General features: G+C 43.3%; 1 protein-coding gene across 1 annotated transcript in view; it reads left to right on the forward strand.

Annotated features, from left to right (window-relative positions):
- MYRIP (myosin VIIA and Rab interacting protein) overlaps positions 1-12879 on the forward strand; it is a 1796584-nt gene that overhangs the window by 1646975 nt on the left and 136730 nt on the right. The window contains exons 14-15 of the mRNA XM_078663521.1: positions 10390-10494; positions 10584-10644. Coding sequence (XP_078519647.1) covers positions 10390-10494; positions 10584-10644 — 166 coding nt within the window. The remainder of the gene's footprint in view (positions 1-10389; positions 10495-10583; positions 10645-12879) is intronic.

Genomic DNA, 12879 nt, shown 5'->3' on the forward strand with positions numbered 1-12879 from the left:
TGAGGAGGTTTTAACTGCCTCACTATGCTGCTATACGTACATGTACACCTCCCAACTGACTGGCAACTTGACAGACCAGGCTGAGTAACTTGCGGAGATAACCATGTGTTGCCTCACTAGTCCACAGCAATAATTTCTCAGTGAACCTCTCTTGAGCAAGGAAATTGTACAAGCTATCAACTTGCTTGACGTGTCTAAAGCCCCCGGCCTCGACGGTTTCAATGGTGTATTTTACAAACATTGTAAACACCATTTAGTCCCCCATATGTTTGCCATGTATACTGATTCCCTTGAAACTGGGGTGTTCTCCCTGATGCCCCTCAAAGCAGTGAGCACCCTGCTTCTTAAACCAGCTAAGGATCCACACCAGTGTGCCTCTTACCGCTCCCTATCATTATTACATTTTGACAATAAGATACTAGTCAAAGTCTTTGCGAACCGCCTCTCCCTCTTGATGGATCAGATCATCTCCCCGATTCAGTCAGGGATTGGGCCCCACCACTCCACTTCCCTGAATCTGCGTACAGTTTTCTCTGTACTTAACATGATCTCCCCTGACATGCCGCAACAGTCGCACTATTTGATGCAGAGAAGTCCTTCTATTCCCTTAAAGGGCCTTTTCTGGAAGCTACGCTTCTTAAATTGAACATGCCACGATGCTTCATTTCCCTGATCACACTCTTGTACACCCAACCTGGTTAATGGCTTCCTAACCGCCTCCCTTCACGGTCACATGAAGAACAAGTCAGGGATGCCCCCGGTCCCCTTCTTCATGGACCCCCTTGTGCGGCACCTTCAAGACAAACATCTTCTCCGCGGACTACAGTTTAAGCCCTGCCCCTTACTTCTCTCCCTATACGCACATGATATTTTGCTCTTTTTGGCTATGTACGGCAGATAATCTCACCCCAGTTTTCTGCAAGATAGTCCACTTTGGAGGCTTCTTAGGTCTCCACATCAATTGGTCCAATCTGAGCTGTTCCCCCTCACAGATGCCACTGAGCCTGTGCACTGTGAGTTCACTCTGACCTGGTGTGATGGTCCGGTCCAATATCTGGGTATATTTCTGCAGCACGATACGGAGCAAGTCATCATACTGAATTGTAGTCCGGCCAATGATAAACTGACAAATGTGGTGGAGTGGTGGATTCAGCTCCTCCCTCTTCATTGCCGGCTGAATTGCTATGATTAACATGATGGTTCTCCCCCGATTGCTATACCTCTTTCTTAATATACCTATCCCACTCACTAACTCTTGTTCTGCCATACTTTGTGTCTCACTTTTGAAACTTATTTGGGCTGGCCAACGTCTGTGTGCTGTTTGGGACACCCTGACACTCCCAAACGAGAGGGGTGGTTTCGGCATACCACACATTCATTTCTACTATTTAGCGGCACTGTGCCAATTCGCCCTCCATTGGTACCAAGCCAATGCACGTCTCTCATATTCCAAAGCAGAAATTGATCAAGCAGCCCTACTCTACTGATTTCACACCTCCCCGAGGGACTCCCCCATGACCACCAAGGACATTCAAACTCTATCCACCACCAGCTGGGCTTGGAGTGAACTCCTATGGCTACTGGGAGGCAGGCTACTCTATTCCCCATGGCTGCCACTGGCAGACAACACTTGGCTCCCTATTACTCATGAAAAATTGGCTCAGTGCACACTGGCATGACACGCTCTATACATGTTCGGCAACCTCTTCCTAGATGGACAAGCCATTGCGCAATCTGATGATGTGAGATTAACCGAAGCATCCCACTTGGACCACTTTGTCATGTGACACAGTCATAGTGCACTGCGAGTGACCATCCCCACATTCCTATTGGCTCTGGACGAGTTTTCTCCCCTGACCCTGGTGATCACAGATGACACCGGGGGACGATTAGTCTCCAAGTTGTACCCATCCTGCGTAACCATGCTGGCCAAAAGCGATGACACAAAAAGAGGCCTCTGGGGACCGTCTTGGGAGGCCCACTGACTGACAAAATGAGGACCACCTGCTGTGCTCAAACCCACCTTATTTCGCCCATCCATCGCCACAAATCATACGTTACAAATTTCTACAAGGGAGCTTACATTACATCCCACACACTGGTGCGGATCGACTCCATCAAATCCTACATTTGCCCAAATGCCACCTTCCAGGGGAACACATTCCACACGTCATGGATGTTTAGCCATATTGAGCCCTTCTGGCGCACTATATTCCTCCCCCCGTGCCCGGTTGGCAGTCATTCACCTTGCGGCAGACCAACTACTGGCAAACTGTTTCTTTGGTGGTTGAAGAAGCATTGTGAAATCAGTCATGAGTTAGTTCCCAATACTGTGTGCAGCCACATGGTCAATGCTAAATTCAAGTTAGGGGAGCATATGAGATTTACTAAAGGTAGGATTAGTAAGGAGAACATTTCTGGTGGCCAATTAGTTAAAGTTAAAAGACCGATTGACAAGGGGTCATCCCCGTGGCAGTAGCACACGTATTCAAAAGAGCTATGAGAGTGGAAGGTGGCAAAGTTTGGAACTTAGGTGGGGTATCTTTATTCAAGGGTAATTTGGAGAAGGTCAGGATTTGTGAATAGAGAAAATTAAGAAATGTGTTCTTTGAGGCTGAATTTTCAGTTTTGAGATGGGCAAATAGGAGTGATGTTGATGAGAGAAGGGGAGATGTCAGAACACATATATTTATTTTGCATCCTTTGCCTGAGATTGTTTTTTGTTTTTTTTAAATATATTTTTATTGGGATAGTGGTACATTAAAAGGACATAAATAATTCATACAATATATACATCAGAATCCAGGGTTTACGCCCAACAGTTAATATAATATACACATAATCAGTACTAAGAATGCATCTGGGGGGGAAGTACAAAATTGATATTAAATAGAAGATTGCACTAAAACTATTCCCTTCTTGGGGATACATCTAAAACCCGGAATAATTTAATATCATTTCATATTCTTGCCGCCCTCGAATTTGTAACCAGGGCCCAGAGGCGTTTACCCATCTCACGTTTCCTAAACCCTTTCAGATCATAGAGACAACACTCTATATTATGTATCTCCAATAGCCTGGAGAGCCACATCTGGAAAGACGGGGCGACCGCATCCTTCCAACCTGCGGAAATCAGGATCCGGAGTACTGCTACTGATATAAAAACTAAAGCCTCTTCATCCTTCCCCAAACTCAGCCTTGAGTCTGTGCCCAGTAGCATCAATGTAGGGGATAGATCAATTCCATGACCTAGCAGCCACTCCCAGAATTTCATTATCTCTCTCTTGATTGAGTCCAGCCGGTTACAATGGAAGAACATATGCAGAATATCTGCTTGACCTTCACTACATCTGGGACAGCTATCATTTTCCCTTAAACCCCAGGCAAATAACTTAGCCGGCGTATGGTACAGATTAAATATTGTTTTGTAGTGTTGGGCTTGAAGATTGGAGGCTCTAAATGCCTGTTTATTCATATAAAGAGCAAGGTCCAGGTCAACATCTGGATCCCCCAATTTTATTGCCCAATTAGATTCCATCTTCTCAATGTCATCCTGAATTCTCTCCAATAGGCAATTATATACAACTTTAATCTTTTTGCAGCCTCTTGCTAATTTCTCAATCAGAGGAAAGTCGGCAGTGGCTGTCAACCTGGGTCTTAGAGCCCTTATAGTGCGGGACACTTGACCATATAGAAACCAGTGGTTCGCTGGAATACCAAATCTATCCTGTAATATCTCAAACCCTAATATCTTGTCATCCTCCATGATGTCTCCCAGGGTCTTGATACCCAATCCCTTCCAAGCCTGAAAGTTACCATCCGTTTTCAGTTGAGGAACGAGATTGGAGTTGCCCAAGTGTAAGTGAGAATTCAGTTTTGGGATATTGAAAAATTTAAAAATAGATTTCCAAGCTGCCCAAGCCCGGTACAGAGTCTTCAATCGAGCTTTTTTATAAAATCGCCGTTCTATTTCACAGAGCAGCAGGCCAAATGCCTTGCCTCCCAACAGCATTCTGAAGATCGGGGGGGGGGGGGGTAGGCCCTGTCTATCAAGGGCCGCTATCCCCCAATCCGTGTCACACTGGACAAATATAGACATTTGAATCATAAGGCAAGACCAATGATACAATCTTACATTCGGAAGAGCCATCCCCCCCCTTTCCTTGGGTAGTGACATAAGGTTAGTGGAGCGCCTAATCCTTCCATATTGCCAGATAAATCTTAAAAAGACAGACTCCAAGTTTTTCATTATTTTTTCTTCAATAAATAAGGGTATAGCACGGAAGAGGTACAGCACTCTGGGAAACATTAGCATTTTTAGGGCGTTTACCCTCCCTACCAAGGAGAGATGCAGGACATCTATTCTCTTTAATTCTGATTCTATAGCCTTAATAAAGGGGGGAGTAGTTTTCCTCCACTATTCTATCTACTGATGCATTAATTTTAACCCCTAAGTATGTGGCAGAGTCGACAAAACGATAATCGGATTTAATGATATTCTTTGTGCATATGATCTGCGTTTTAGATTCATTTAATAGGTATCCTGACTCCCTACCAAAAGATTTTGCCATCTGCCCAAGAATAGAGAGAGCCTGTTGTGGATTAGTGGTGATCACAGCAAGATCATCGGCATACGCCAATATTTTATTTGAGTAGCCATTGAGTATAACCGGAGTTATCCTAGGGCATTCCAGTATCGCCTGGAGAAAAGGGTCAATATACAGGGCAAAAAGAATAGGGGAGCAGGGGCAACCCTGATGAGTTCCTCTCTTGATGTTAATTACCCCCGATTTCTCACCAATAACCATTATCCGTGCTACCGGTTCTACATACATTGCTTTAAGGGCTCCTATAATTTTATTTCCGAAACCTCTCCCTGCCAGAACACCCCAAAGAAAGCTCCAAGCAACATGATCGAAAGCTTTCTCTGTGTCGAGCAGGACCATGGCCATCTCTCCCCCCGCGGCAGCCTGGGCATCAAACAGTGTTATTGCCCTACTAGTATGGTCAGTTGTGCCCCGGCCGGGACAAACCCATGCTGCCACGGGGAAACGAGACTACCAATGACCCTGCCCAGCCTTTTGGCCCAGATTTTAGCGTATAGTTGTGTATCCGAATTAATTAACGTTATAGGGCGGTAGGACCCTGGTTTCTCCATCGGTTTCCCCGTTTTATGGAAGATAATAATATTTGTTTCTTTCCAGGAGTCCGGCACCACCCCAGAATTCGAAACCCCGTTAAACAAATCTACCAAGAGTGGGATAATTTCAGCTTCAATGACTTTATATACCTCAAGGGGGATCCCATCAGGACCTGACGCCGTTCCCGGAGCTAATTCACGTAGTGCAGCTGAAACCTCGTTTATTGTAATGTCCGTATCTAGTTCTTCTTTAGTTGCCTCGTCCAAGTGAGGGCCCCTATCTCGGCATTCCTCCCTTGGGTGTCTACCAGGAACTTCATATTCATATAGCCTCTGATAGAAATTCTCAAAAACCCTGAGTATATCTTTCACTTCAGTGTATATTTTTCCGTCCTCTTCTAAGCGGGAGATTGCGTTCTTAACTTTTTCCTGTCTTAACCGGAGGGCAAGAGCTCTCCCAGCTTGCTCACCAGTTTCGTATCTTTTTGCCCTAGTCGCCTGAAACTCCCCTATTGCCTTCTGGGTTATTTCCTTTTGGAGTGCTGCTTTTACCACTAAAAGTACGTTTTGGCTTTCAATACTATTCCCTCCTGAGGCTATATCTCTTACATGCTGTTCTTCCGCAATCCCAAGTTTCAACATTAAAGCATCCACCTCACCTCTATCTTCTCTTTTAAGCCTTGCAGAGCAGCTTATGGTCTCTCCCCTTAAAGACGCTTTAAATGCCTCCCATACCCCGTTCCGTGAGGCACTATATCTATTTGCTGCAAAATACTCGCATACCCATTTTTTTATATGATCTGTGAACCTTTTATCAATAAGTAATCTTTTTTCAAAGGTCCAAGGGTTTCTTTTCCTTTCAACCCTTCCCAGATCATAGGCTAGTATAAGAGGATTGTGGTCAGAGATTAATCTCGGGAGTTTAAAAATATCTACTTTTGAAAGTTCAGATGAAGAGATAAAGAAGTAATCCAACTTCGTATATCTCTAGGCAGGATTGGAGAAATAAGTAAACCCGTAGTTCTGAGGTATTTTGACCCCCCCCCCCCAGACATCCTGCAGTCCATGTGAACCCATAAGGGCCTGTACTACACGAAAGACCTTAGGTTTCCGCCCGACATATAATGTTCAGTTGCCCCAATCGGCCGAAATATTTAAATCTCCTGTTACTATTAAAGGGGTGGACCAACCAACTAGCTCTGTTTCAAGAAAGTCTAAGATCTCAGGGTCATCTTGATTTGAGCCGTAGATTACGCAAAGTGTGGGGCCCAATTCCAATTCAGCTATTGCCCATCTACCATTGCTATCTACTTTTACTTTCTTTGCCTTGCCCAAAGATGTTCGAATTAAAATTGCGACTCCCCTAATTGTTGAAGTCTGTGTCAAACATGCGATTAACTCGAAGCCTTTGAGGAGAAGTAGATTGCGTTTGGACCATGGAAGGTGGGTCTCCTGTATACAAAGGACATCGATTCTCTCATGCTTCACCAGATAGGCGAGTCTCTGCCTTTTCTTCCAGTCATTCATTGATAGTACAAATTTTAATGTTTGCCATTCTGTTGAGCTGTAATATTTGCATCAAAAAATTGCTCCTTAATCAACTTCTATTTTCTCATACCGATATATTGTCCTACAATGTACCCTTCCCTTTTTTCCCCCTTTTCCCCCACCCCACACCCCAAACTCCACCCTCCCCCATCCCTCCAACTCCTCGAACCCATCCTCCCTTCGCCCCACCCGCCCTGAGACCACTCGAAACCCCCCCCCTCTCCCTACTCTGCGAGGCTCTCAGACCTGGTCTGTGCATATGATGGAGCGCGGTGAAGAGCGGTGAGGACAAATTATTTACTTAATCTATTATCTTACTCTAATAAGGAGCCCCAAGAAATCCGGATAGCATATTGCATTTACACAGAAAAGAATATGAAATCAGAAATCACCCAAAAGTATCCCAACCACCGCTCAGTTATCTCCAACCCCCTCTAAAAACATGCTATCCCACCTAAGTACATAGAGAGTCCAAATATTCTTTCGCATTAATTTCTGAGGAGAAGAACAGTGTCTTTCCATTATTGATGACTTTAAACTGTGCCGGGTTTATCAGGTAGGCCTGCGCATTTTTGTTCTGAAAGGGCTTTATCATCTCTCTTAACCGCCAACGTCTCTCCACAGTGGTGTGGCAGAAGTCCGGCCTGACGAAGAATGAGATCCCTTCACTTCTCCGTCTTGCATTTGGCCTAGCAAGGTCTGATATGGCTTGCCTCAAAATAAAGTTTCCAAAAAAGATCAGAACTGCCCTTGGTTTATCCCCCTCCTTGGTGCTCCTTCTAACTTTGAATGGAGTGCGATGGACACTTGGCACCTCTGTGGACCAGTTCCAATCACTCAGCTCGGGGAATGCCTGTCTGAATAATTTTATGATGTAAGCCTTGATATCGGACCCTTCGGCCCCCTCCAGAATTCCAAGAACTCTCAGGTTGTTCCTGCGTAGCCTGTTTTCCATTTCCTCTAGCTTACAGTGAATGTCCACCATTTGAGAGCTTTGTGAATTGACCTTGGAAACTGCCTCGGCCACTTCGGTTTCTGTTGAAACAATCCTGTCCTCTAGGTTTGCCACTCTATCACCTGTGTTGGCACAGGCCTTTGGCAGCTTTCTGACTACGCCCTACATCTTTTTCATGGCTGCATGGGATTTCTGATTGTCTTTGCGTGTTTCTTCCCTATGAGCTATGATTTCCTGGTGTATTGTCTCCGAGAGTGACATCTGAGCTAGCTCCGACCTAGGGCTACCCTGCAGGGGCATAGCTGAAGAGTGGTCCCAGCTTAACTCACGCTGGTCAGCACCCTGACACTTGCTTGCCGTTCCTGTCACTTTTAGGGCTGTAGCTGGTTGATCCAATTTGGGGTTGCTATCAGAGTCTAAATAAGAAGAGCACTCTTCATCATCCTCAGACCACTCTGCTCCATCTGAGGCAGAGAAAAAGGCTTCGCTTGGGGCACTCTCTTTTCCTTCCCCAGCTCCAGCACCGATAATTGTCATATCTCTGCTAACTTGTTCCCCCAAAATTTCCTGATTTAAGTTCTCCAGGTCAGCCCCCAAACTGATATCAAGAATAGCCTGTGCCGTCTCCTGGAGCTTGTCTTCTCGCAGCTCGGTAACAATATGACCTGGGAGCAATTCATTCTTTCTTGCTGTTACTCCAATAGTTTCGGGGGTCCCACCTGTCGCCTCAATCGCCACTTTTTGCTCATCACCCTGCGACAGCAGCAGCAAACAGGTGCTCGGACCCGTTTAGCAACGACATCAATTGCTGACCTGTTCGCCGAATCCGGTAAGGAGAAGGGGGGCGAAGATGCACCAAAGGAGGCGAGGTGTACCCCAAGGGAGGCAGAGCTTCAGATGGAAGCAGTTGCAGAGGCTCATCTGGGTAGTGCTGATGCATGTGGTCCTTCCCTTTTCAAGGTTCCTTTGCCTGAGATTGTTTGGAGGTGTGCCAATGAAATTCGATAATTTTGAAGTATGGTGCGGCTGATGGTTCTTCAATTAATTCATTTCGTTTTTTAGGGTGCTTCTAGTTTCTCTAGTTCCTGCTTTGTTGTGTTGTTTTAATGAACATTTGTTTTGTTTTGTTTTAGGAAGGTACTTGTGTGGCAATTGGACTTGGCGATGTCTGTGTGTGTGCGAGTATGGAATGTTCATGGGTGCTGGAATGTGAGGCTGAGGAGGTTCAGGAGGGGCTGGAGAGAATTTGAAGGCCTTGTTACTCTACATCTTAAATGAAGAAGATCCTGTTTTAACTTACCTGCACCTGGAGTGTCTTTTCGTCAATTTTATTTTAATTACGGCAGATTATTTTAATGTCTGTTTTATTCACTAATTGTTCAGGTTTATAACATGTTTGATGTAGGAACCGACATGGCATTATCTTGTTTGTTACTTAAATATATTGTGAAAAATATGTTGCACATCATACTAAGGCGTTGTGTTTAACCAAAACGTTTCAACTGAAGTCAAAGTCAGTATGTCTTTGTCAAAAAAATTAAGAAACTAATTTCTTTCAACTTGAAATAGGACAGTGCTACCATGATCGTCGGTTTGTTGGAGACTGCTGTTAATCATCCCTTCTAGAAAGACAAAATCTATCACTAAAATGTGCAATATGACAGTACAAGAAGTTTTGTTGGTCAAAATGGTTGGCATGCCAGCGAGTTTTGCTCTGTGGCCATCTCTGGCCCTGTTAAGCCATGATTTACATCTAAAGGGGATTTTTCTATACAAATTTTAGAGAATTCTTATGTAGGGCTTTTATGGCCATACAGACATATGCATTAGGAGCAATGGGGCACATTTACTAACATGCCACGGCACACAGGGCAGCAAGCACAAGTTGCTGTGCTGTGTTGCATGTAAGTGAGAGCTGAAAAGTTCCATATTTACAAAGATATGGAGCATTTTTGCTCTCTACATGCATTTGGTGCACTGTATGCTGCCTAGCTCCAATACAGGCACCCTCGCACCACAGTGAAAGGGTGCCTGTGTTACAGGCAAGATTGTCTTTTCTGCTGGAAGGATACCTTCCTGCACAAAAAAATCATTAGAGGCATTTTCCATTAAGGAAGGTATAGCAATAGTAATTCTAAGAATACACCAACATCCAAGGGTAGATGCATTGCAAAGCCCATGCTTCACCTGTGGAACGCCTACCAATTTGAAATATAACATAAAGCATAATTCATGCCTTGCGTGGCTTTGTTAATTCCAAATAAGTCTTTGTGTTTGACCTGTGTCTTTGCACGCTGCAGTGGCGACGCAAAGGATTAGAAAAATTGGGTTTTTTTAAAAAAAATTTAAGGAACACCCTAACCAGTGCAAACCTGTTGCAATATTTGTCAAGAGAGAACATGACAAGGGGACAATAAAGCACTAATCTTATTTTCAAGCTTCTGTTACTGCACACATTTCGATTTCGTCTTCAACATTCTACCACTTTGGGACAAACGAGGAGCATCATCCATTGGTGCTCACAGGTCAACCTAACCCTTTTAGCAGTCAGCAAGTAAATCACGTTTTATAGAAGCACATTACTAATGGATTCTGGAAATATGGCCACATTTTTCAGCTGTTACCTATGTCGGTGTGTCGTTGCTACTTTTTGTTCTAAATGGAAAATTGTTTTCTGTCCACTAACTTTGAAAGCTATAGTAAACATGTCAATATGTCACATTAACTTCAGTTCTCTTTGCTTTAGATATCAGACATTGAGAGCAGGATTTCAGCCCTTACCCATGCAGGTTTAAATGTTGCTCCATGTGTCCGACTCACCAGGAAACGGGAACAGCTTCAAAATAATCAGGTATACTAGAAATACGTGAATACACGCTACAAAATATATTTATTTGTTGTATAAAATATTTGAGACTTGTTTATGCAATTCTTTTCCAGGTACAGACCATCGATACCTCTAGGCAACAGAGGAGGAAGCTGCCTGCACCACCAATGCCAGGTATGCAAACTAAAGTTTGCCATATTTTCTACTATTTTGTGTGAGTAATTCTATCTGCCCAGTGAACAATGGAGGCTTTTGCGTATTTATATTACTAATTGTGCTTATTGCTGAGGAAAGGAGCCAAATCCCTCTCTCTCTATATTGCTTTTCAATTCTGTATTTTTTATTTCAAGAGCTCTGGGAGACCTAAAGCTTACTCGAGCGAGATCTAACAAGCCCTATAATCTTTTGGGATATACTAGATGCACTACAATAATTTGAAACTGGCAAATGGGATACAACATGTAAGAAATGTCCGTCACATCTATGACGCGATGAGCTATCTCTATGTCTGCTATCAGAGTTAGTTTATTAGATATTGAGTAAGGCATGCTTTGCGACCAGCAACAGTGAAGCTTACGTCTGCAATAGAAAGAAAGGTAAACTGTGCTCAGCGATTCCAAGAGAAGCTTCGAATATGAGGAATCATTTGATAAAGTAGCAGAAATAAGCGGTTGTGCATGTCGGCTTGCTTACTTAACAGAGTTTTTGCATCTGCAGAATTAGATTTGAGGCTATATCATATTTATTTTTTTGGCCAGATGCGCGTCAGTATTTGGTTAAAAGAAACAGGATGACGGGGGCTGGGAAAGAGGAGTGGTGAGTCAGGTACAGAGCGAAGAATCCTAGCATAAACAGCTTTTTTTCTTTTTTAATTAGAAATTGTACCGGGATGTGTGTTATGCGTCTGTACTTTGACTATCATACTTCTTTTAATTTTCAACATTCACACGTCAGTTTATGCGCTTGATAGTCATTGCTCTGACGGTTGCGCTATGGAACGTCAATTTTGTGTAGTTTTTCTCAATGATCAGAAAATTGCTATTTGAATGCAGAAAATTACATTTACAACCAGATTCGGCCTCAAAATTACAAATTTTAAGGCACATTTAAAGCAAATTCCTTATAGTGTGTTTGGTATGGATGTCGATCAAGGGAGTAGCCAGAAACGTAACATATCCCCCACTTAAACCATACCTCTAATTACATCAAGCACCAAAGCGAACAGACTCCCCCACCCTCCATAGAAAACGTATTTTCAGAATTTCATCCTCCTTCCGTCCATTCATACTTTGATACTTTTATCTACAGGCCCATCCATCTGTCCATTCCTTCCCCTGTTCTTCAGTCCATCCATTCAATCCACCCACTTATCCATACAATCTTTCACCTTTTTACCCATACACCCATCAATATATCATTCCATCCATCCTTTCACTCCACTCAATCTATCCATTCTTCCACCCATTCACCCTTTTATCTATCGATCCGCTCACTGTTCCATCTGTCCTTTCATCTATTCATTTTTTCACCCTTCCAGCCTACATTTCACCCTTTCGCCCATCTTCCCCTTTCATTGCCCACTCATTCACTTTCACCTTTCTTTTTTTCTACCTATCTTATCTCATTCTTTCTTTTTAGGTCTGGTGTTAGCCAAGACCTTGTGATTTTTTAAAAACATATATTTACCATGTACTTATTTAAAGGGGCTTTCAGTCAGCTTTCTTCATCCATTGGCCTGTTGGTGTGCCATTAACGTTTTGCTTCTCCCCTCTACAGCATACAGCATGAGGCAAGGGGTCAGGCTAGCTCCCTTCTGTGCCAATGATTTTGCTTTCAGTGTATTACTTTGGTGTTGTGTTTAGAGTCTGATGTGACAGCAGGACACTTCAAACCAGCACAGGTTTAATTCGACGCTTTATCAGTTCATGTCTCCTTCTGATGCTGTTGTAAATTCCTTTGGGGAAAGTCCTTTGTTTATCTGACTTTCTCAGATAAACAATGGACACGCCAAAAGGAATTTCACAGTAGCCTGTCCATTTGAAAATGTTATGTATTGAGTTAAGGAAAGCTTCAATATTACACATTTTAATTCATAAGCTGACAATTCTTCAGAACATGTTTATTCTGGACTCAATTTCACCAATGGCTCCTCAACAAATTTTGCCCAGGAAGAAAATTAGCCTTGTGTTTAGTTTGCAGCACTTGTAATACTTTTTTTCATTCCTTATTTCCGTTCTTCTTTATTTCCCTCTGCCTCAGTTTCTCTTTCCTTCTTTCATTCCTCTTTCCTTTTTCCTTTCATCTTTCCTTTCTTTCTTTCAATCCTTTGTTCTTTGCTTTCATTCCTCCTTTTTCTTTAATTTTTTCTTCATTCCTTTTTGCTCCTTTCTTGCTTTCCTGTTTTCTTTC

Source organism: Lissotriton helveticus, chromosome 10 (assembly GCF_964261635.1).
Source record: "Lissotriton helveticus chromosome 10, aLisHel1.1, whole genome shotgun sequence".
NCBI classification, from domain to species: Eukaryota; Metazoa; Chordata; class Amphibia; order Caudata; family Salamandridae; genus Lissotriton; species Lissotriton helveticus.